This window comes from Coregonus lavaretus, assembly GCF_964263955.1.
Source record: "Coregonus lavaretus genome assembly, chromosome: 11".
Taxonomy (NCBI): Eukaryota; Metazoa; Chordata; class Actinopteri; order Salmoniformes; family Salmonidae; genus Coregonus; species Coregonus lavaretus.
This window is the reverse complement of record NC_139998.1, coordinates 51,400,074-51,421,523: the sequence shown is the minus strand read 5'-3', so window position 1 is coordinate 51,421,523 and position 21,450 is coordinate 51,400,074. Positions and strand designations below refer to the sequence as shown.

At 44.0% G+C, this 21,450-nt stretch overlaps 1 protein-coding gene across 1 annotated transcript; it reads right to left on the bottom strand.

The window, feature by feature from the left end:
* Positions 1 to 1,568: 1,568 nt before the first annotated feature.
* On the bottom strand, positions 1,569 to 17,255 carry LOC311137469 (TGF-beta-activated kinase 1 and MAP3K7-binding protein 3-like). The gene is made up of 7 exons (XM_084172001.1): positions 17,057 to 17,255; positions 15,702 to 15,876; positions 11,976 to 13,236; positions 8,604 to 8,764; positions 4,731 to 4,824; positions 4,531 to 4,614; positions 1,569 to 2,371 (listed from the first exon to the last, which is right to left on the bottom strand). The coding sequence occupies exons 2-7, from the start codon at positions 15,801 to 15,803 to the stop codon at positions 2,220 to 2,222; spliced, it is 1,854 nt and encodes a 617-aa protein (XP_084028127.1). The 5' UTR covers positions 15,804 to 15,876; positions 17,057 to 17,255; the 3' UTR covers positions 1,569 to 2,219.
* Between the last annotated feature and the right edge of the window lie 4,195 nt (positions 17,256 to 21,450).

Genomic DNA, 21,450 nt, shown 5'->3' with positions numbered 1-21,450 from the left:
TATGAAGGGAAGGTGACAAGGAGAGGAAGCCACTATAGACTTTGGGTACACACCCCAATGCCACAAACAAGGGATGGTATAATTGGTTAGGCCAGAGGTCACGATACATTCCAGGCAAAGTATTACTGGTTAAACATTAGCACAGGCCACACACACACAACCATTTCGTAGCAGTTAGGCATAATCTAAGACCGTGCGGCCGAACCCCAGCTGTGCCTGCTTCAGATAGCAGCAGTTATGTTACCATGTACAGTAGTTTGAGGTGGTTTTGTGTGTTAAATACTTTAATACAGTGTAATAGATGAGGTGTGTGAAGAAGGCAAGTGACCAGTGTTGAAGTGTGTGTGGGGCCTGAAAGTGATATGATCGCTCAGCCAGTGGAGGCTGCTGAGGGGAGGACGGCTCATAATGGCTGGAACGGAGTGAATGGAATGGCGTCAAACCATGTTTGACGCCATTCCATAGATTCCACCTATTCCGCTCCAGCAGTTACCACGAGCCCGTCCTCCCCAATTAAGGTGCTGCCAACCTCCTGTGCACTCACACACTTCCCATGTGATGCCTCTTATTGGTCCACACTTGAAGTGTCCCAAATGGCACCCTATTCCCTATATAGTGCAGTAATGACAAGGGGCCCTGATCAAAAGTAGTGCACTATGTAGGGAATAGGGTGCCATTTGGGATGCAGAGATCTTATGTACGAAGGCCTCTTAATACTGCAGTATTATAGAAAATGTTTTGAACTAGTGTCTCATCCATAACAACTTAAAATGAAAGTTAGTCTTTACATTAAAAACAGTACATGTAAAGGAAGATGGAGTAGGAACGCTTGAGGTAGAAATGTGGGAGCTTAAAGGAGAAGGGAGGTGTGTGCTGAGAGAGTGATTCTACATCGCTTGCTGTTTGGGCTTTTTGCCTGGATTTCTGTATAAGCACTTTGTGACATCTGCTGGTGTAAAAAGGGCTTTATAAATGCATTTGATTGCTGCTGTGTCTGATGCCTACTGCTTTGTTTACTAATACAATAAAACTGGTCATGAAAAAGACAAGTGCGTGTTTGATTTGCGTTAAGAGACAACCCAGTCAAAGCAAGCAGTAGTGCATTAAAGGCCCAGTGCAGTCAAAAACTAGATTTTCCTGTGTTTTATATACATTTCCACACTGAGGTTGGAATAATACTGTGAAATTGTGAAAATGATAGTGCCCTGTTAGTGTAAGAGCAATTTGAAAAAAAAAAAAGCTTTTTTGGGTGGGATGGCGTTTTGGATCACCAGGCGGTAAATTATTTAATAGACCAATAAGATAGAGAATACCAAACCTAGAGAATACCAAAACTTCACTCAGACCAATCCTAGATAGTCCTAACAAAATTCTTGCTTAAGAAATTGCTCTTTGCTAAAAAGCTATTTGTTTCTTTTGACCATTTTAATTTAAAAACAATCACAGTAAGGTACTTAATTGTTACCCGGAAATTATTTGATATTAAGCTAAAAACGGCTGTATTGGACCTTTAAACTAAATGCCACTACAAATACACAAAAACGACAGGAAATATATTCCAGGTGTAAGCAAGTCACAGAATCAGCTCCTTTATTAAAGTACAGCAACTTGAGGCATTTGCACAGGAAAATCAACATATTTAACACGGAATACTGTGTGGGCATAATATGCATAAAAGTACCAGGAATATATTCATATGCAAGTCTCTTTAGTGTTCTTCATTGGATGAAAGAAGGATATCTTGGCACAGAGCCGATACAGTGTACAGTCTACATTAGGATAAGTTCATCCAACCCTTCCTTTTAGCCATTGCATTGTCCCACTGTCAGAGAGAGTGCAGTGCAGCCCTGGCCATTTGCAGAGGAATGTCCCACTGTAAGAAGCTCCTGCGTCCGTCCGCAGGGTTTGGGAATGGGCTCAGTCGTGTAAACAGGGCAGTCATTCATTCTGCAATGGAATGTTCACTCTGTAAACCATGCCTCCTCTTCCTGCGTATTCTAAAAACAATGCTCCATTGGTTGTTCTGTAGCCACACCCACTGTCCGCTTTAGGTTGCCATGGGAACAGTCTCCCGCTTTCCTCCAAAGTGCAGGGGGGGGAGGGTCATCACACAAAGACATGGGCGGGACAGGAACCAATTGGAGGAGGAGTTTACAGGGATTGAGGAAGTGGGGGGGGGGCTACTATCCGGGATAGGGCTGGAGTAGGCTGGGCAACGTTCAGGTGTAGCGTGGCATCTCGCACTGTTCACAGCGGTTGAGTGCAGGGTGGTTGAGGAATGTGCATTCTTCACAGCTCCACTGGCCTCCCTCAAAGTCCTCGTCTCTCTGAGGGGACCCCACAGTTACAGGCTTGGCGTTCCGCTCCACCTCTGGGAGAAAGAGACATATACAGTCTTAGTATCACACCGACAAACACAGCACATATACAGTCTTAGTATCACACCGACAAACACAGCACATATACAGTCTCCGTATCACACCGACAAACACAGCACATATAGAGTCTTAGTATCACACCGACAAACACAGCACATATACAGTCTCCGTATCACACCGACAGACACAGCACATATACAGTCTTAGTATCACACCGACAAACACAGCACATATACAGTCTTAGTATCACACTGCCAAACACAGCACATATACAGTCTCCGTATCACACCGACAAACACAGCACATATACAGTCTTAGTATCACACCGACAAACACAGCACATATACAGTCTTAGTATCACACTGCCAAACACAGCACATATACAGTCTTAGTATCACACTGCCAAACACAGCACATATACAGTCTTAGTATTACACCGACAAACACAGCACATATACAGTCTTAGTATCACACCAACAAACACAGCACATATACAGTCTTAGTATCACACCGACAAACACAGCACATATACAGTCTTAGTATCACACTGCCAAACACAGACACTACAACATATTCTTATAGGTGAGCCAAACTGGGGCGTCGGGAAAACAGCAGATTTCTAGTTGCTTCACTGGACGCAGAGCTTGTTGCCAGCGTGAGAAGAAAACCAGCTACTTTATCAAGTGTTCTCGGGTGTGAGTTCAGTGTTCGACCTAGCAGGCCTGTTGGCATCATCACAATACCAAACACAACGGAATATAGAAGTCCTTCCAATGGGACATCAACAACAGAGGGCCTGACTCTGGCCAGTAAGGATCCCATGGGCATTCATAGCAAACCATGGGGTGCTGTTCACACGGATTCCATGGCGAAATTCATAACCTGGCCCTTCATCCTACTACCGTCATCTACAGGATCAAACTGCCACAGTCTTTCCACCGTTAGAGCTGATGTGTGGTGTTGAGCATTCTGGTGCAAAATAAATGCTGTGTATCACCAATGTGGCTGATACAAGTAGGTGGTGAATAAGGCGTTACCCCAAAAGTACAATATCAAGCGCTAAATGAAATAAAGGTCTGCCATTACACCACACAGACACCCATCATACAAACACACAGCACCATTTCAAAGACCTTGCTAAAAAAGGAAATGCATTCAAAAACAGTTAGGAGACTGTCCACACAAAGGGAGGCGCCGCAACACAAAAGTAAATCAGAGACAAAATAGCTGGGTTTCTCAACTCGTTCCATGCCAACATTCATTTTGGTCAACCACAGCCAAGGTCAATTGAATATTTACCACATTTCATCTACTGAGGGAAGTGATCAGAGATCATTTGAGAAGAAACAAGGTCGAATACAAAGCCAAGCAACATTTTATTAAGCCTTTTACGACATTATAAAGCAGGGGTGTCAAACTCATTTTGCCCGGGGGCTGCATTCAGTCTTTAACGAGGTCTGGAGGGCCGCATTCAGTCTTTAACGAGGTCTGGAGGGCCGCATTCAGTCTTTAACGAGGTCTGGAGGGCCGCACTGAAAATTGGTTATATTTCTTTGCTGTCAAAATGTGCAAAAGATAGTTCCATCGTTTTTAGAATTTTCGATAGTCCCTGACTGACTAGCTTTCATTCCAGTGATGATTAGCGAGCTGGACACAGTCAAGAAACTGTATGAATGTAGGTCCATTATCATTTACACAGTTTCGATACTGAGTTCGATCTCTCCCCCCAATTTTTTTTTTTATTTAAAATAAAAGCGGACACCCCACCACTGTTTTGGTAAAAAGCTGAGGGAAGGGGCTGGAGAAATGTAACCACTGTCAAATTCATATACAGGGCTATGCATGCAAGGACTGCCCACCACGATATCAACATTAGTTTGAACCATGTTTTGAGGCTATGCAGTGTTTGTTTACAATTACGTTGTTTACAAACAATGGAGTAAAACAGGCTTATATTTTGGGTCCTGATGGGGTATGACTGTTGAACTGAGCTCATTAAGTATTTATATTAGTTATATTCTTCAATAATTAATTTGGTATTTATCAATGATTGAACATTTGAAAAAATTGATGTGTCAATTGCAGATTGCCTCTTTAAGTAAAGTGTTACCACTGTGAACAGTGGTACGATAGAGGACATCATGGTTCTCACCTTTCCTTCCTGGCTTGGGTGGTATCACCGGACCGGTCTGTATGTTCTTATAAAAGTTGTTCTCAGCTTTCGGATCAAACTTCCCTGTGGAAATGACACAATTAGTACAGCATCTGTTGTTTGACACCTGAATGGGTGCTGCTGTACACTGCATCTTCAAAAGCCTGTTTGTGTGTGAGAGAGTTTCTGTGCGTGTGTACCTCTAGACTGCAGTAGATCAGTCTCTTTCAGGGTGCAGTCAATATCAATCTGAAGCAGTCTGTTCAGACTGCGCAGTCGGGTCATCTCTTCAGGCTGAAACAGGCACCAGTGGATTGGATGAGAGATGACACACAAAAAGAGAGACAATAGAAGGTTTCCTACCAAATCTAATACTCTGCATTTATTTACAAATACCGATCCACGTGTTATAAGAATCAGATCAAAGCTGTTTGTATGCACATATACATGTAACTGCCCAAATAAAGGAAACGCCAACATATAAAGTGTCTTATAGGGCGTTGGGCCAGCATGAGCCAGAACAGCTGCAATTCACCTTGGCATAGATTCTACAAGTGTCTGAAACTCTATTGGAGGGATGCGACACCATTCTTCCACAATTTGGCGTTTTGTTGATGGTGGTGGAAAACGCTGTCTCAGGTGCCGTTCCAGAATCCCATAAGTGTTCAAACTGGGTTGAGATCTGGTGACTGAGACAGCCATGGCATATGACTTACATTGTTTTCATGCTCATCAAACCATTCAGTGACCACTCGTGCCCTGTGGATGGGGGCATTGTCATACTATGGGGGCATAGTCATGGTAAAGAAAAAAGGCTGTGGATCAGAAAACCAGTCAGTATCTGGTGTGACCATTTGCCTCATGCAGCACGACACATCTCCTTCGCATAGAGTTGATCAGGCTGTTGATTGTGGCCTGTGGAATGTTGTCCCACACCTCTTCAATGGCTGTGCGAACTTGCTGGATATTGGCGGGAACTGGAAAATGCTGTCGTACACGTTGATCCAGAGCATCCCAAACATGCTCAACAGGTGACATGTCTGGTGAGTATGCAGGCCATGGAAGAACTGACACATTTTCAGCTTCCAGCAGCTGTGTACAGATCCTTGAGATACGGGGCTGTGCATTATCATGCTGAAACATGAGGTGATGGCGGCGGATGAATGGCATGACAATGGGCCTCAGGATCTCGTCCCGATATCTCTGTGCATTCAAATTGCCATTGATAAAATGCAATTGTGTTCGTTGTCCTTGGTTATGCCTGCACAGTGGTGGAAAAAGTACCCAATATTCATACTAAAGTAAAAGTAAAGATACCTTAATAGAAAATGAGTCAAGTAAAAGTCACAGAGTAAAATACTACTTGAGTAAAATACTAGAGTAAAAGTCTAAAAATATTTGGTTTTAAATATATTTAAGTATCAAAAGTAAAAGTATAAATTATTTCAAATTCCTTATATTAAGCAAACCAGACAGCATAATGTTCTTGTTTTTAAAATGTATGGATAACCAGGGGCACACAACATTCAGACATAATTTACAAACTACGCATGTGTTTAGTGAGTCCACCAGCGTTTTCCTGTCATGTTAAGCATTCAAAATATAACAAGTTATTTTGGGTGTCAGGGAAAATATATAGAGTAAAAATAACAATTTTATTTAGGAATGTAGTGAACTAAAAGTTGTACAAAATATAAATAGTAAAGTAAAGTACAGATACCCCCCAAAAATATTTAAGTAGTACTTTACACCACTTGGCCTGCCCATACCATAACCCCACCACAACCATGGGGCACTCTGTTCACAACGTTGACATCAGCAAACTGCTCGTCCACACGACACCAAACACGTGGTCTGCGGTTGTGAGGCCGGTTGGACGTACTGCCAAATTCTCTAAAACAACGTTGGAGGTGGCTTATGGTAGAGAAATGAACATTCAGTTCTCTGGCAACAGCTCTGGTTGACATTCCTGCAGTCAGCATGCCAACTGTACGCTCCCTCAACTTGACACAAAACTGCACATTTTGGAGTGGACATTTTATTGTCCCAAGCACAAGATGCACCTGTGTAATGATCATGCTGTTTAATCAGCTTCTTGATATGTCACACCTGTCAGATGGATGGATTATCTTGGCAAAGGAGAAATGCTCATTACAGGGATGTAAAACATTTGTGAACAACATTTGAGAGAAATTAGCTTTTTATGCGTATGGAGAATCTCTGGGATCTTTTATTTCAGCTCATGAAACATGGGACCAACACTTTACATGTTGCGTTAATATTTTTGTTAAGTGTACATACACTACATGACCAAAAGTATTTGGACACCTGCTCGTCGAACATCTCATTCCAAAATCATGGGCATTAATATGGAGTTGGTCCCCCCTTTGCTGCTATAACAGCCTCCACTCCTCTGGGAAGGCTTTCCACTAGATGTTGGAACATTGCTGCGGGGACTTGCTTCCATTCAGCCACAAGAGCATTAGTGAGGTCGGGCACTGATGTGAACGATTAGGCCTGGCTCGCAGTCAGCTTTCCAATTCATCCCAAAGGTGTTCGATGGAGTTGAGGTCAGGGCTCTGTGCAGGCCAGTCACGTTCTTCCACACTGATTTCGACAAACCATTTCTGTAATGACTTCGCTTTGTGCACGGGGGCTTTGTCATGCTGAAACAGGAAAGGGCCTTCCCCAAACTGTTGCCACAAAGTTGGAAGCACAGAATAATCCAGAATGTCATTGTATGCTGTAGTGTTATGATTTCCCTTCACTGGAACTAAGGGGCCTAGCCCGAACCATGAAAAATAGCCCCAGACCATTATTCCTCCTCTACCAAACTTTACAGTTGGCACTATGCAGTCGGGCAGGTAGCGGAAATTTGACGAACTGACTTGTTGGAAAGGTGGCATCCTATGACGATGCCATGTTGAAAGTCACTGAGCTCTTCAGTAAGGCCATTCTACTACCAATGTTTGTCTACGGAGATTGCATGGCTGTGTGCTCGATTTTATACACTTATCCACATACTGCTGTATATATAGTGTATGTATGTATAGTACCAGTCAAAAGTTGGGACACACCTACTCATTCAAGGGTTTTTCTTTATTTTTAATATTTTCTACATTGTAGAATAATAGTGAAGACATCACAACTATGAAATAACACATATGGAATCATGTAGTAACCAAAAAAGTGTTAAACAAATCAAAAAACATTTTATATTTGAGATTCTTCAAATAGCCACCCTTTGCCTTGATGACAGCTTTGCACACTCTTGGCATGGTGTTTATACTTGCGTACTATTGTTTGTACAGATGAACATTACCTTCAGGCATTTGGACATTTCTCCCAAAGATGAACCAGACTTGTGGAGGTCTACAATTTTTTTTCTGAGGTCTTAGCTGATTTCTTTTGATTTTCCCATGATGTCAAGCAAAGAGGCACTGTGTTTGAAGGTAGACCTTGAAATACATCCACAGGTACACCTCCAATTGACTCAAATTATGTCAATTAGCCCATCAGAAGCTTCTAAAGCCATGACATAATTTTCTGGAATTTTCCATGCTGTTTAAAGGCACAGTCAATTTAGCGTATGTAAACTTCTGACCAACTGGAATTGTGATTCAATGAATTATAAGTGAAATAATCTGTCTGTAAACAATTGTTGGAAATATTACTTGTGTCTTGCACAAAGTAGATGTCCTAACCGACTTGCCAAAACTATAGTTTGTTAACAAGAAATTTGTGGGGTGGTTGAAAAACGAGTTTTAAATGACTCCAACCTAAGTGTATGTAAACTTCCGACTTCAACTGTATGTAATTTCATAGTTTTGATGTCTTCACTATTATTCTACAATGTAAAAAATAGTAAAAATAAAGAAAAACCATTGAATGAGTAGGTGTGTCCAAACTTTTGACCGGTAGTGTATGTATGTAGCTAGTGAGTGTGTGTGTGCACCGTGTGTGCGCCGTGTGTGTGTCTATGCAGTTACACTTCACAGGTGTGTGTGTGTGTGTGTGTGTGTGTGTGTGCCATGTTATGTCCCTACACATCTGTGTGTACGTCCCTCTCTTACCCGGGGGATGAGGCTGGTGCTGCTGACTCGTCTGAAGCGTCTCTGGAGGGCGTCGTACTCCATGTCGTTGACGTCTGCCTTCAGCTGCTCCACCTTCTGCCTCTCCATGAGCAGCTCTTTCAGCAGACGCTCCATCCGGGCCCTCTGGTGCAGCAGGAGAGCTGGGGGACACAGTGGAGGGAACACAGGGCTTCAAACAGATGGGATGGTTGGGATGGGATGAAGGAATACATGGGTGGATGTGCAGGAATGATTCTGTACACAGATGAACAGATGCAAACGAGCAAGCACACCAAATGCATACACACAGGAACACACCCTCCTGCATCGGGTCGGATACCCACAGTTCCCCGCAACAACAACAAAAAAAAAAAATCAGCTGTCAGGTGGAATGAAAACATTATTTCAACCGGTGGGTCAGCTCTCGGTTCAGAACAATTATATTGCAGGTTGGAAACGTTTTAAATCAATATATTTTTTGTACAAACCCAGGAGCTTGTTGTGTTGCAGATTTCACTAGGCTATCAGCCACGCAACGAGAGAGCGGAGCAGAAAACTGTCCATTAGTAGGCTATTTTGTGTGGTGCTGAAACATTCCTATATTTGTCCACATACAGAGCTTATGTTCCCTTCCGCCACGAGACAATATGTTGCCACATTTATTTCCCCTGACTCCTAGCTCACACGAAAATGGCTAACGTAACATTAAACATTTTAACAAAGTTTATAAGAGTGAAATACACCATCGTGGAAACAGGTGCTGCGCATATTAAATCCCCGTCTTGGAGTCATTGTGGACAAGGAGGACAACAACCAGGTAGATGGATACACAGCCGGCAATTGTGCAAGAAGTTATTTGTTTCCGATAAGTCAGTTAATTAGGAATTCTTTATTTAATTTCTACACACCTTTTCTATTCATAAACTGACCATACACACTAAAATAAAAATACATATATATATATATATATATATATATATATATATATATATATATATATATATATATATATATATATATATATACACATACATACAGTGGATATAAAAAGTCTACACACACCAGTTAAAATGCCAGGTTTTTGTGATGTAAAAGAATGAGACAAAGATAAATCATGTCAAAACTTTTTCCACTGTTAATGTGACCTATAATGTGAACAATTCAATTGAAAAACAAACTGAAATCTGAGGCGGAAAAATGAAAAATAAAAACCTGGTTGCATAAGTGTGCACACCCTCATAACTGGTGATGTGGCTGTGTTCAGAATTAACCAATCACATTCAAACTCATGTTAAATAGAATTCATTACACACCTGCCATCATTTAAAGTGACTGATTAAATCACAAATAAAGTTAAGCTGTTCAAGTAGGATTTTCCTGACATTTTCTTAGTTGCATCTCAGAGCAAAAGCCATGGTCCGCAGAGAGCTTCCAAGGCATCAGAGGGATCTCATTGTTGAAAGATATCAGTCAGGAGAAGGGTACAAAATAATTTCCAAAGCATTACATATACCATGGAACACAGTGAAGACAGTCATCATCAAGTGGAGAAAATATGGCACAACAGAGACATTACCAAGAACTGGACGTCCCTCCAAAATGTATGAAAAGACGAGAAGAAAACTGGTCAGGGAGGCTTCCAAGAGGCCTACAGCAACATTAAAGGACCTGGTCAGGGAGGCTTCCAAGAGGCCGACAGCAACATTAAAGGACCTGGTCAGGGAGGCTTCCAAGAGGCCGACAGCAACATTAAAGGAACTGCAGGAATTTCTGGCAACAATCTCCCGTATTCTTCATTTGAATGGGCTATGGGGTAGGGTGGCAAGACGGAAGCCTTTTCTTACAAAGAAAAACATCCAAGGCCGGCTGAAGTTTGTAAAAACAAACATAAAGTCCCCCAAAAGCACGTGGGAAAATGTGTTATGGTCTGATGAAACCAAGGTTGAACTTTTTGGCCAAAATTTTAATGTTTAATCACCCAAAGAACACCATACCCACAGTGAAGCATGGTGGTGGCAGCATCATGCTTTGGGGCTGTTTTTCTTCAGCTGGAACCTGGGCTTTAGTCAGGGTGGAGGGAATTATGAACAGTTCCAAATACCAGGCAATTTTGGCACAACACCTTCAGGCGTCCGTTAGAAAGCTGAAGATGAAGTTCACCTTTCAGCACGACAATGACCCAAAGCACACATCCAAATCCACAAAAGCATGGCTTCACAGAAGAAGATTAACGTTTAGGTATGGCCCAGCCAGAGTCCAGACCTGAATCCAATTGAACATCTCTGGGGTGATCTGAAGAGGGCTGTGCACAGGAAATGTCCTCGCAATCTGACAGATCTGGAGCGCTTTTGCAAAGAAGAGTGGGCAAATATTGCCACGTCAAGATGTGCCATGCTAATAGACTCCTACCCAAAAAGGCTGAGTGCTGTAATAAAATCAAAAAGGTGCTTCAACAAAGTATTAGTTTAAGGGTGTGCACACTTATGCAACCAGGTAATTGTGTTTTTTTGTGTTTTTTTCTCAAAGTTTTCAGTTTGTTTTTCAAATGAATTGTTCACATTATAGGTCACATTAACAGGTGGAAAAAGTTCTGACATGATTTATCTTTGTCTTATTCTTTTACATCACAAAAACCTGGCATTTTAACTGGTGTGTAGACTTTTTATATCCACTGTGTGTATATATATATATATATATATAATGAAACGCGATTTCACCTGGCATAGAACATGTGCTCTCTCGTCAGGACACTGTTGTTCGAGAGCTAGCCAACAACACAGCTAGAACAATCACTTCAAACTGAAGCTGGAAAGACTGCAAACTAGCTGCACTTCGTTTCGGTTTACCTGTTTTCTATTGATAGTTCTTTGTATATATGCACAAAAATGATGCCGATTCATGATATCCACTGGCTGAGAAAAGCTACCTACCTGTCTGTCTCATCCCGACAAGTTCATTCCTATAGGACAGCTTTAGATCGAATTTGAATATTGAAACAACGCTGCAAATGTCGAAGAGACAGACAGCAAGGTTTATACAAATCTCCGCTGTTGAAAACTAACTGTTAGTCTAAAAGAAATGGGAGATAATGACTAGATGCTTTTTATAGAGATCAAGTTTATAAATTGCCTGGCTGGGCTGATGAGACAGTGGATTGCGCAGTCAGATGGAACATAGGCATTTTAACGTCATAGATTTAGCCGGTGGTACCTTGTGGAATAGACACCAGCTGGAATGTGGTTTTAACCAATAAGCATTTAGGATTAGACACAGCCGTTGTATAAACAGCAAATAAGCACACGGGTAAACACACAAATGCACACATACACACACACACACACACACTCTTATCCATCCATAAGCCGTGCCTACCCTGGGTGTAAGCGTAGTCATCGGAGCCTGAGCTGGACCGGCGGGGCATGCGGTTAGCGATGTGGCTGGCGATGTTACTGGGCAGAGCCGAGATGGGCAGGATGGGCGCCGGGGCCAGCGCATGGTGCTCCCCCTGGTCCACCATGTTGAGCAGAGACTCAGGAGGGGAGGACACGGGAGGGGAGCCTGAGAGGGGCCTCTGCTGAGCCTGGCCTGGGGACACTTTGATCTTGAAGGTGTAGCCTGCATGGCTGCCCGGCTGGGGCGAGGAGGCAGGTCTGGGCCGCGTGGGGCCCTGGTGCAGGTAGACCCCGGGGTGGAAGGCGGCGGGGCCCCCGCCACTAAGGCCCCGCTGGGGCGAGCTGGGGGAGGGACTTGTGGCCATGTAGAGAGTCTGGCTCGGGGGACAGTGGACGGGGGAGTTGCTGCGGGGCCGTGGGCCCTCCAGGGTGATCTCGATCTGGTTCTTCAGGGAGCTCTTGGGCAGGTAGGGCCGGTAGATGGGCTGCTGCTGTTGGTGGTGCTGGTGGTAGGGCATGCTGGCCAGGGTGGGAGGGCTGATTGGAAGGAAGACATGGGTCTGCTGGTGCTGGGGTTGGTGCTGGAGTTGGTGCTGGGGCTGTACCTGCTGTAGGGGTTGCACTTGGTGGGGCTGGTGCTGGGGCGAGCTATAGGGGGACTGGTAGGTGGGAGTGGCGTAGGGCGAGGGCTGATACACAGGCTGCCCGGGCGAAGGCCAAGGAGAGGGCTGGGGGCTCTGGGAGGGGGAGGGACGGAGGTAGAGGGCATTGCCGCCACTGTTGCCATAGTGACCGGCGGGGATCTGCAGGGCCTGGGGGGCGTTGGGAAGGTTCTGGGAGAGGGAGACTGTGATGGGGTTCATGGTGTAGCGGGGAACGGGGGAGTAGGTAGGGGACATACCCTGCATGGGAGGAGGGGTTGGGGTGCTGGCCGAGTGCCCCCCATGGTCGTTCATGAAGAAGGGGTTGTACCCCGGCGAGGGGGCCATGGTGGCAGGGGCCGAGATGGGTTCCGGGAAGCCAGCCCGCGGGGGCTCGATGTGACCGTCGCTGGAGCTGTGCACCAGGGAGCGCCCACCCCCGTTGGGCTTGCCAGCCTCCGAGGTGGGGTAGCCCAACTGGATGTGAAGCATGTGGTTCCGGCTCAGGCGAACCTCCTCCGGACTGTGGAACTCCCCATAGAGGTATCTGTTACTCTCCTGAGCCAGCAGGTGGCAGCATATATCCAGGTTGTTGTTGTTCTGGAGGAGAGGAGACAGCAGAACAGAGGCTCAGTGATGGAGTCCAGACGGGTTCTGGAGTTCTATAGCTGTCACTGCTCTCTGTCTATTAACTGTAGAAAACAGAGGGTCACTAACCCCGACTAAATCGTCAATGTTCAACTTCATGTACACTACCAGTCAAAAGTCAGAGTCACACCTAATCATTCAAGGGTTTTTCTTTATTTTTACATTGTAAAGTAAGTAGTGAAGACATCAAAACTATGAAATAACACATATGGAATCATGTAGTAACCAAAATAGTGTTAAACAAATAAAATAGATTCTTCAAATAGCCACCATTTGCCTTGATGACAGCTTTGCACACTCTTGGCATTCTCTCAACCAGCTTCATGAGGTAGTCACCTGGAATGCATTTCAATTAACAGGTGTGCCTTCTTAAAAGTTAATTTGTGAAATGTTTTTCCTTCTTAATGCGTTTGAGCCAATCAGTATACAGAAGATAGCCCTATTTGGTAAAAGACCAAGTCCATATTATGGCAAGAACAGCTCAAATAAGCAAAGAGAAACGACAGTCCATCATTACTTTAAGACATGAAGGTCAGTCAATATGGAACATTTCAAGAACTTTGAAAGTTTCTTCAAGTGCAGTCGCAAAAAACATCAAGCGCTAAGATTAAACTGGCTCTCATGAGGACCGCGACAGGAATGAAAGACCCAGAGTTACCTCTGCTGCAGAGGATACGTTCATTAGAGTTACCAACCTCAGAAATTGCAGCCCAAATAAATGCTGCACAGAGTTCAAGTCACAGACACATCTCAACATCAACTGTTCAGAGGGGACTGTGTGAATCAGGCCTTCATCGTTGAATTGCTGGAAAGAAACCACAACTAAAGGACACCAATAATAAAAAGAGACCTGCTTGGGCCAAGAAACACAAGCAATAAACATTAGACCGGTGGAAATGTCCAAATTTGAGATTTTTGGTTCCAACCGCCGTCTTTGTGAGACACGGTGTGGGTGGACGGATGATCTCCACATGTGTATTTTCCACCGTCAAGCATGGAGGAGGAGGTGTAATTGTGTGGGGGTGCTTTGCTGGTGACACTGTCTGTGATTTATTTAGAATTCAAGGCACACTTAACCAGCATGGCTACCACAGCATTCTGCAGCGATACGCCATCCCATCTGGTTTGGGCTTAGTGGGTCTATCATTTGTTTTTCAAAAGGACAATGACACAACACACCTCCAGGCTGTGTAAGGGCTATTTGACCAAGAAGGAGAGTGATGGAGTGCTGCATCAGATGACCTGGCCTCCACAATCCCCCGACCTCATCCCAATTGAGATGCTTTGGGAAAAGCAGCCAACAAGTGCTCAGCATATGTGGGAACTCCTTCAAGACTGTTGGAAAAGCATTCCAGGTGAAGCTGGTTGAGAGAATGCCAAGAGTGTGCAAACCTGTCATCAAGGCAAAGGGTGGCTATTTGAAGAATCTCAAATATAAAATATATTTAGATTTGTTTAACACTATGTTGGTTACTACATGATTCCATGTGTGTTATTTCATAGTTTTGATGTTTTCACTATTATTCTACAATGTAGAAAATAGTAATAAAAAAATAAAGGAAAACCCTTGAATGAGTAGGTGTGTCCAAACTTTTGACTGGTACTGTACGTGTAATAGGCTATGTGTATGCCTAGATCACTGCAACAGCATACAAGCACTTCAACAAGAAAATGTGTGCATGTTTGTAGCCTGTTGTGTATCTATGCGTCCCAAATGGCACCCTTACATGTTGTGTAGACCGGTACGAGCGTGCGCCATCGAAACATGAAACATTCATGGACATGCTGTTGCTAGCTAATTTGTCCTGGGATATAAGCATTGGGTTGTTATTTTACCTGAAATGCACAAGGTCCTTTTTTTCTGGATCTTTGTATAATTTTGACCCATTTTGAGTAACACAGAATCGTGTGTTCTCTACTCCGACATTTAATCCACAGATAAAAGGGGAAACTAATAGTTTCTAGTAATCTCTCCTGCAGTAGTCTTCTTCTTCTTCTTCTTCACACTTTATATGTCGGTTGGCAACCAAATTTAAGGTGCATTACCACCACCAACTGGACTGGAGTGTGGACCTCAGTTCATCTTTCGATCACCCACGTGGGTATTTGCTCCTAAAATCCAATGAGGAGATGGGAATTGGCAGGCCTCGCAGCGCGTCGAGCGTCACAAATAAAACCAAGTTCTATTTTAGCGCCCTGGCTACGCAGACGCTCGCAAGCAATTTAGATGAAACGATTGAATAACATAATATGTGTAAATGTATTTTGCAACGCGAGCGGTATGGTCAGCATGTAATTCCCTATGCAGTACACTACTATTGATCCGGGCCCCTATGGTACTGGTCCAAAGTAACACACTAGGGTGCCATTTGGGACGCAGGCTATGTGCTCATTGCTGTCTGGCTGCTGTATCCTACCTGCAGAAGGCACTGGGACACTACTCCCTCTGGTATCTCGGGGAAGCGCTGCTTGAGGTCCTGCAGGATGTGATAGTCTAGCTGAGGACATCCCTGCGCCATCGTGAGCCCACAGAGAGAGTCACTGACCCCACAGCCGTGAACGCTGCTGCTGCACCTGTGCTCCACTCATCCCCTACACACACACACACACACAGTCAGTGTCATCATGGAAAGGTTACATCAGTCTTCAATCATTATCGTGTCACATCAGCCCATCCACACACCAGACAGCATTAAAAGTCTCAGTCGCCAAACTAGTGCTTTAAATAGAAGCACAAGTCAGACGTTGCGATTACATTCGAAAGGAAGGCAACACATATGTTAAACACAAGTATGGGCCCTAAAGACAAGACAGACAGGCCGACATTACGCTAAGGCAGCAAAATATAGTTTAGCCGGGCTAAAACTGTCAGGAACCCCATCCGACAATTCACACAACAGCCGATTTGGCTGTAACAGAAACATGGCATGGATATGTCTCTGTTGTTTGTTTAGTCATCTCATTGCACCAAACAAGGACCTGTAATCCAAGACAGCTAACGTTAGCTAATTAACATGACACTGTTGACAAGTGTTACCTAACGTTAGCTAGCTCATACTGAACACTAACGTGGTAGCTAGCTCAACTAGCAAAGCGTTAGCATCATCAACACAGTAGCATTTAAGCCATCTAGCTAGCTGACTAAAGCGTTAGCTACCTACCGTTATCACTCTGCAGTGGATAGTGCTGGTCTGACTCATAATTTGTGGTCAATCATGTTACAACGTCAACTGGTAACTAGTTAGCTAGTTTCTTTGGACATAGGGCTTTAGACTTTGCTTAAGACTGAAAACCAAGGTAGCTACCACCAACCTAAACAAAATAACTCACCGTCCAAGTACTAGTAAGTAGCCAACCAACTACATTAGCTAGCTAACGTTACCTGGCTGGCTAGCTAGCTGTAAGTTAACCTACCTAGCCAACCTAGTGTGGTTTTTGATAAGCTCGTTATATATAAACAACCATGATGCGCATTGATGATGGCTAGTATCGAGCTAAAGAGATAGCTCGCTAGAGGCCAACTTTTTAAGGGGGTATGCTGACCAGAAAGGCACACAACAAGCAAGCTGACATAGAAGCTAGCTAATAACGTTAGCTAGATAGCTAATATATAAAGAAAGGAACCGTAACTAGCTAACTATTTACTGTACAGATGTAAGCTAACTACAGTAGTGAGCTGGCTACCATTAGCTTTCTAGCTCACTATTGCATCGAAACCAAGTGAAGGCGGAGACCATAGCTTGTCTTTAGCTAGCTAGCTACTTCGACTTACCATGAGCTTACTCACTCCTGTCATGGACCATTATAACGTTTCAGAGAAAGTACGCTAATGTGATATTTTCCGAAAGTGGCAGACGAATATTTATTTCACTCTTGATGGATAAAGCGATTATGTTACATTCCAATACAAGGCCGTCTTCAATAAAACGTACGAAATTGCCTCTATCGCGAAAGATGTCACTCACTGCTTCAAACCAGGAAGTTGTCTTTTGCGCCCTTGTTCTTCGGTGAGGTTTAACGGCGATTGACATCCAATAAATGTTGCATTACCGCCATCAACTAGACTGGGGTATAAGTCCTTTTTACTTTGCGTGAGGGAAAAAATAAAATAAACAAATACCCTACCATCTAACCCTACACTCATTAATAACCCACCTCCCTATTGCACTATTTAAACCTATCTGGTCCTACCTCAGGCCAACGGCCTGGAAGGACTGGACAGCACCACTCAACACACCCTGTAACTCTTCAGACATCAAATCTCATACACCCAAATACTTCTCTGCAGTGGCCACCACAACCTCTATTTTCTAACCATTGCTATGAATGCTAAAAAGTCAATCTTACGGAAACAGTGGCTTGCGAAAGTATTCACCCCCTTGGCATTTCCCCCTATATTATTGCCTTACAACCTGGAATTAAAATTGATTTTTGGGGGGGTTGTATCATTTGATTTAAACAACATGCCTACCACTTTTAAGATGCAAAATATTTTTTATTGTGAAACAAACAAGAAATAAGACAAAAAAAGAAAGAAAACTTGAGCGTCTCTATAAGCTTGGCACATCAAGCCACTGGGATTTTTGCCCATTCTTCAAGGCAAAACTGCTCCAGCTCCTTCAAGTTGGATGGGCTCTGCTGGTGGACAGCAATCTTTAAGTCATACCACAGATTCTCAATTGGACTGAGGTCTGGGCTTTGACTAGGCCATTCCAAGATAAATGTTTCCCCTTAAACCACTTGAGTGTTGCTTTAGCAGTATGCTTAGGGTCATTGTCCTGCTGGAAGGTAAACCTCTGTCCCAGTCTCAAATCTTTGGAAGACTGAAACAGGTTTCCCTCAAGAATTTCCCAGTATTTAGCGCCATCCATCATTCCTTCAATTCTGACCAGTTTCCCAGTCCCTGCCGATGAAAAACATCCCCACAGCATGATGCTGCCACCACCATGCTTCACTGTGGGGACGGTGTTCTCAGGGTGATGAGAGGTGTTGGGTTTGCGCCAGACATAGAGTTTTCCTTGATGGCCAAAAAGCTCCATTTTAGTCTCATCTGACCAGAGTACCTCCTTCCATATGTTTGGGGAGCCTCCCACATGCCTTTTGGCGAACACCTAATGTGTTTGCTTATTTTTTTCTTTAAGCAATGGCTTTTTTCTGGCCACTCTTCCGTAAAGCCCAGCTCTGTGGAGTGTACAGCTTAAAGTGGTCCTATGAACAGATACTCCAATCTCCACTGTGGAGCTTTGCAGCTCCTTCAGGGTTATCTTTGGTCTCTTTGTTGCCTCTCTGATTAATGCCCTCCTTGCCTGGTCCGTGAGTTTTAATGGGTGGCCCTCTCTTGGCAGGTTTGTTGTGGTGCCATATTCTTTCAATTTTTTAATAATGGATTTAATGGTGCTCCATGGGATGTTCAAAGTTTAGGATATTTTTTTATAACCCAACCCTGATCTGTACTTCGCCACAACTTTGTCCCTGACCTGTTTGGAGAGCTCCTTGGTCTTCATGGTGCCGCTTGCTTGGTGGTGCCGCTTGCTTAGTGGTGTTGCAGACTCTGGGGCCTTTCAGAACAGGTGTATATATACTGAGATCATGTGACAGATCATGTGACACTTAGATTGCACACAGGTGGACTTTATTTATAACTAATTATGTGACTTCTGAAGGTAATTGGTTGCACCAGATCCTATTTCGGGGCTTCATAGCAAAGGGGGTGAATACACATGCACGCACCACCTTTCTGTTATTTATTTTTTATTAATTTTTTGAAACAAGTAATTTTTTTCATTTCACTTCACCAATTTGGACTATTTTGTGTATGTCCATTACATGAAATCCAAATAAAAATCCATTTAAATTACAGATTGTATTGCAACAAAATAGGAAAAATGCCAAGGGGGACGAATACTTTTGCAAGGCGCTCTATATCACTCGTTGGGCTATCCCTCTCTACTACTCACACAAATCCTATCATGATCCCTTCCCCTTGACCCAGCTACCTCACATTTGTTCACTGCCTCAGCATAGGACAGCCTCTGCACTACTCTAACCCTGGTAACCTCAACCTGCCTCTCTAGCACCGGAAACACTTCTGATCCCCAGTCACATTGGCACCCCTACAATGAACAAATACCACTTCTTTCCCCAATAATACATATTCCTTTGTCCTATGCCCTTCTGCACACTTCTCACACCTAGGAACCTCCCTCCTACACACTGCTGCCACATGCCCATAAGCATGACACCTGTAACAACGTAATGGATTCGGCGCAGAAGCTTGTACGAGATAACTGAAATATCCTAACATCAATTTCTCGGGCAAAGACTCAACATCAAAACTCAAAAGAACAGACAATGACTCTTCTGTTTTACCACCCACGCCACCCTGTCTGCGTCGCACCAAACGAAGAGCATCACAAACACCGGGAATCTTCCCCTTCAGTTGGTCCACTTTCACATTTACCGCTACCCCAGTAATCACTCCTTTCAATGGGACCCTTTCTTGAGAGCAAAACAATTCACATGTCTTGCCCCCATTCGTTTAACGCAGAGCGCCTGCTCCCTCTGACCAGCAGAAACACAAACAATCACCACCAGACCACTTCTGGTTACCCTCACCGATTCCACAGCACCCAACTCTGTTTTCACCCACCCTGAAACCACAAATGGATCAGCCAAAAGGCAGGGGTCCACTTTCTCAACAAATGTCACATCTACCGTCACAGACTCATCTTTATCCTGACCATCGGTGCAAGCCTCGAGCTCAGAGAACTTCACCACGGCTGCCACCTCCGATAATTCGCCCTCATTCAATTCTATTTCGTTTTTAGAAATTTGAGCAAATGTATTTTTAAAAAACTACAGAAATACCTTATTTACATAAGTATTCAGACCCTTTGCTATGAGACTCGAAATTGAGCTCAGGTGCATCCTGTTCCCATTGATCATCCTTCTACAACGTTATTGGAGTCCACCTGTGGTACATTCAATTGATTGAACATGATTTGGAAAGGCACACACCTGTCTATATAAGGTCCCACAGTTGACAGTGCATGTCAGAGCAAAAAACAAGCCATGAGGTTGAAAGAATTGTCCGTAGAGCTCCGAGACAGGATTCTGTCAAGGCACAGATCTGGGGAGGGGTACTTAAAAATGTCTGCAGCATTGAAGGTCCCCAAGAACACAGTGGCATCTATCATTCTTAAATGGATGATGTTTGGAACCACCAAGACTCTTCCGAGAGCTGGCCGCCCGGCCAAACTGAGCAATCGGGTAGAAGGGCCTTGGTCAGGGAGGTGACCAAGAACCCGATGGTCACTCTGACAGAGCCCCAGAGTTCCTCTGTGGCGATGGGAGAACCTTCCAGAAGGCCAACCATCTCTGTAACACTCCACCAATCAGGCTTTTATGGTAGAGTGGCCAAATGGAAGCCACTCCTCAGTAAATGGCACATGACTGCCCGCTTGGAGTTTGCCAAAAGGCACCTAAAGACTCTCAGACCATGAGAAACAAGATTCTCTGGTCTGATGAAATCAAGATTGAACTCTTTGGCCTGAATGCCAAGCGTCACGTCTGGAGGAAACCTGGCACCATCCCTACGGTGAAGCATGGTGGTGGCAACATCATGCTGTGGGGATGTTTTTCAGCAGCAGGGACTGGGAGAATAGTCAGGATGGAGGGAAAGATGAATGTAGCAAAGTACAGAGAGATCCTTAATGAAAACCTGCTCCAGAGTGCTCAGGACCTCAGACTGGGGTGAAAGTTCACCTTACAACAGGACAACGACCCTAAGCACACCACCAAGACAACGCTTGAGTGGCTTTGGGACAAGTCTCTGATTGTCCTTGAGTGGCCCAGCCAGAGCCCGGACTTAAACCCGATCGAACAGCTCTGGAGAGACCTGAAAATAGCTGTGCAGCGACGCTCCACATCCAACCTGACAGATCTGGAGAGGATCTACAGAGAAGAATGGGAGAAACACCCCAAATACAGGTGTGTCAAGCTTGTAGCGTCATACCCTACAAGACTCGAGGCTGTAATCGCTGCAAAAGGTGCTTCAACAAAGTACTGAGTAAAGTTTCTGAATACTTATGTAAATGTGATATTTCAATTTTTTATATATATACATTTGCAAACATTTCTAAAAAGCAGTTTTTGCTTTGTCATTAT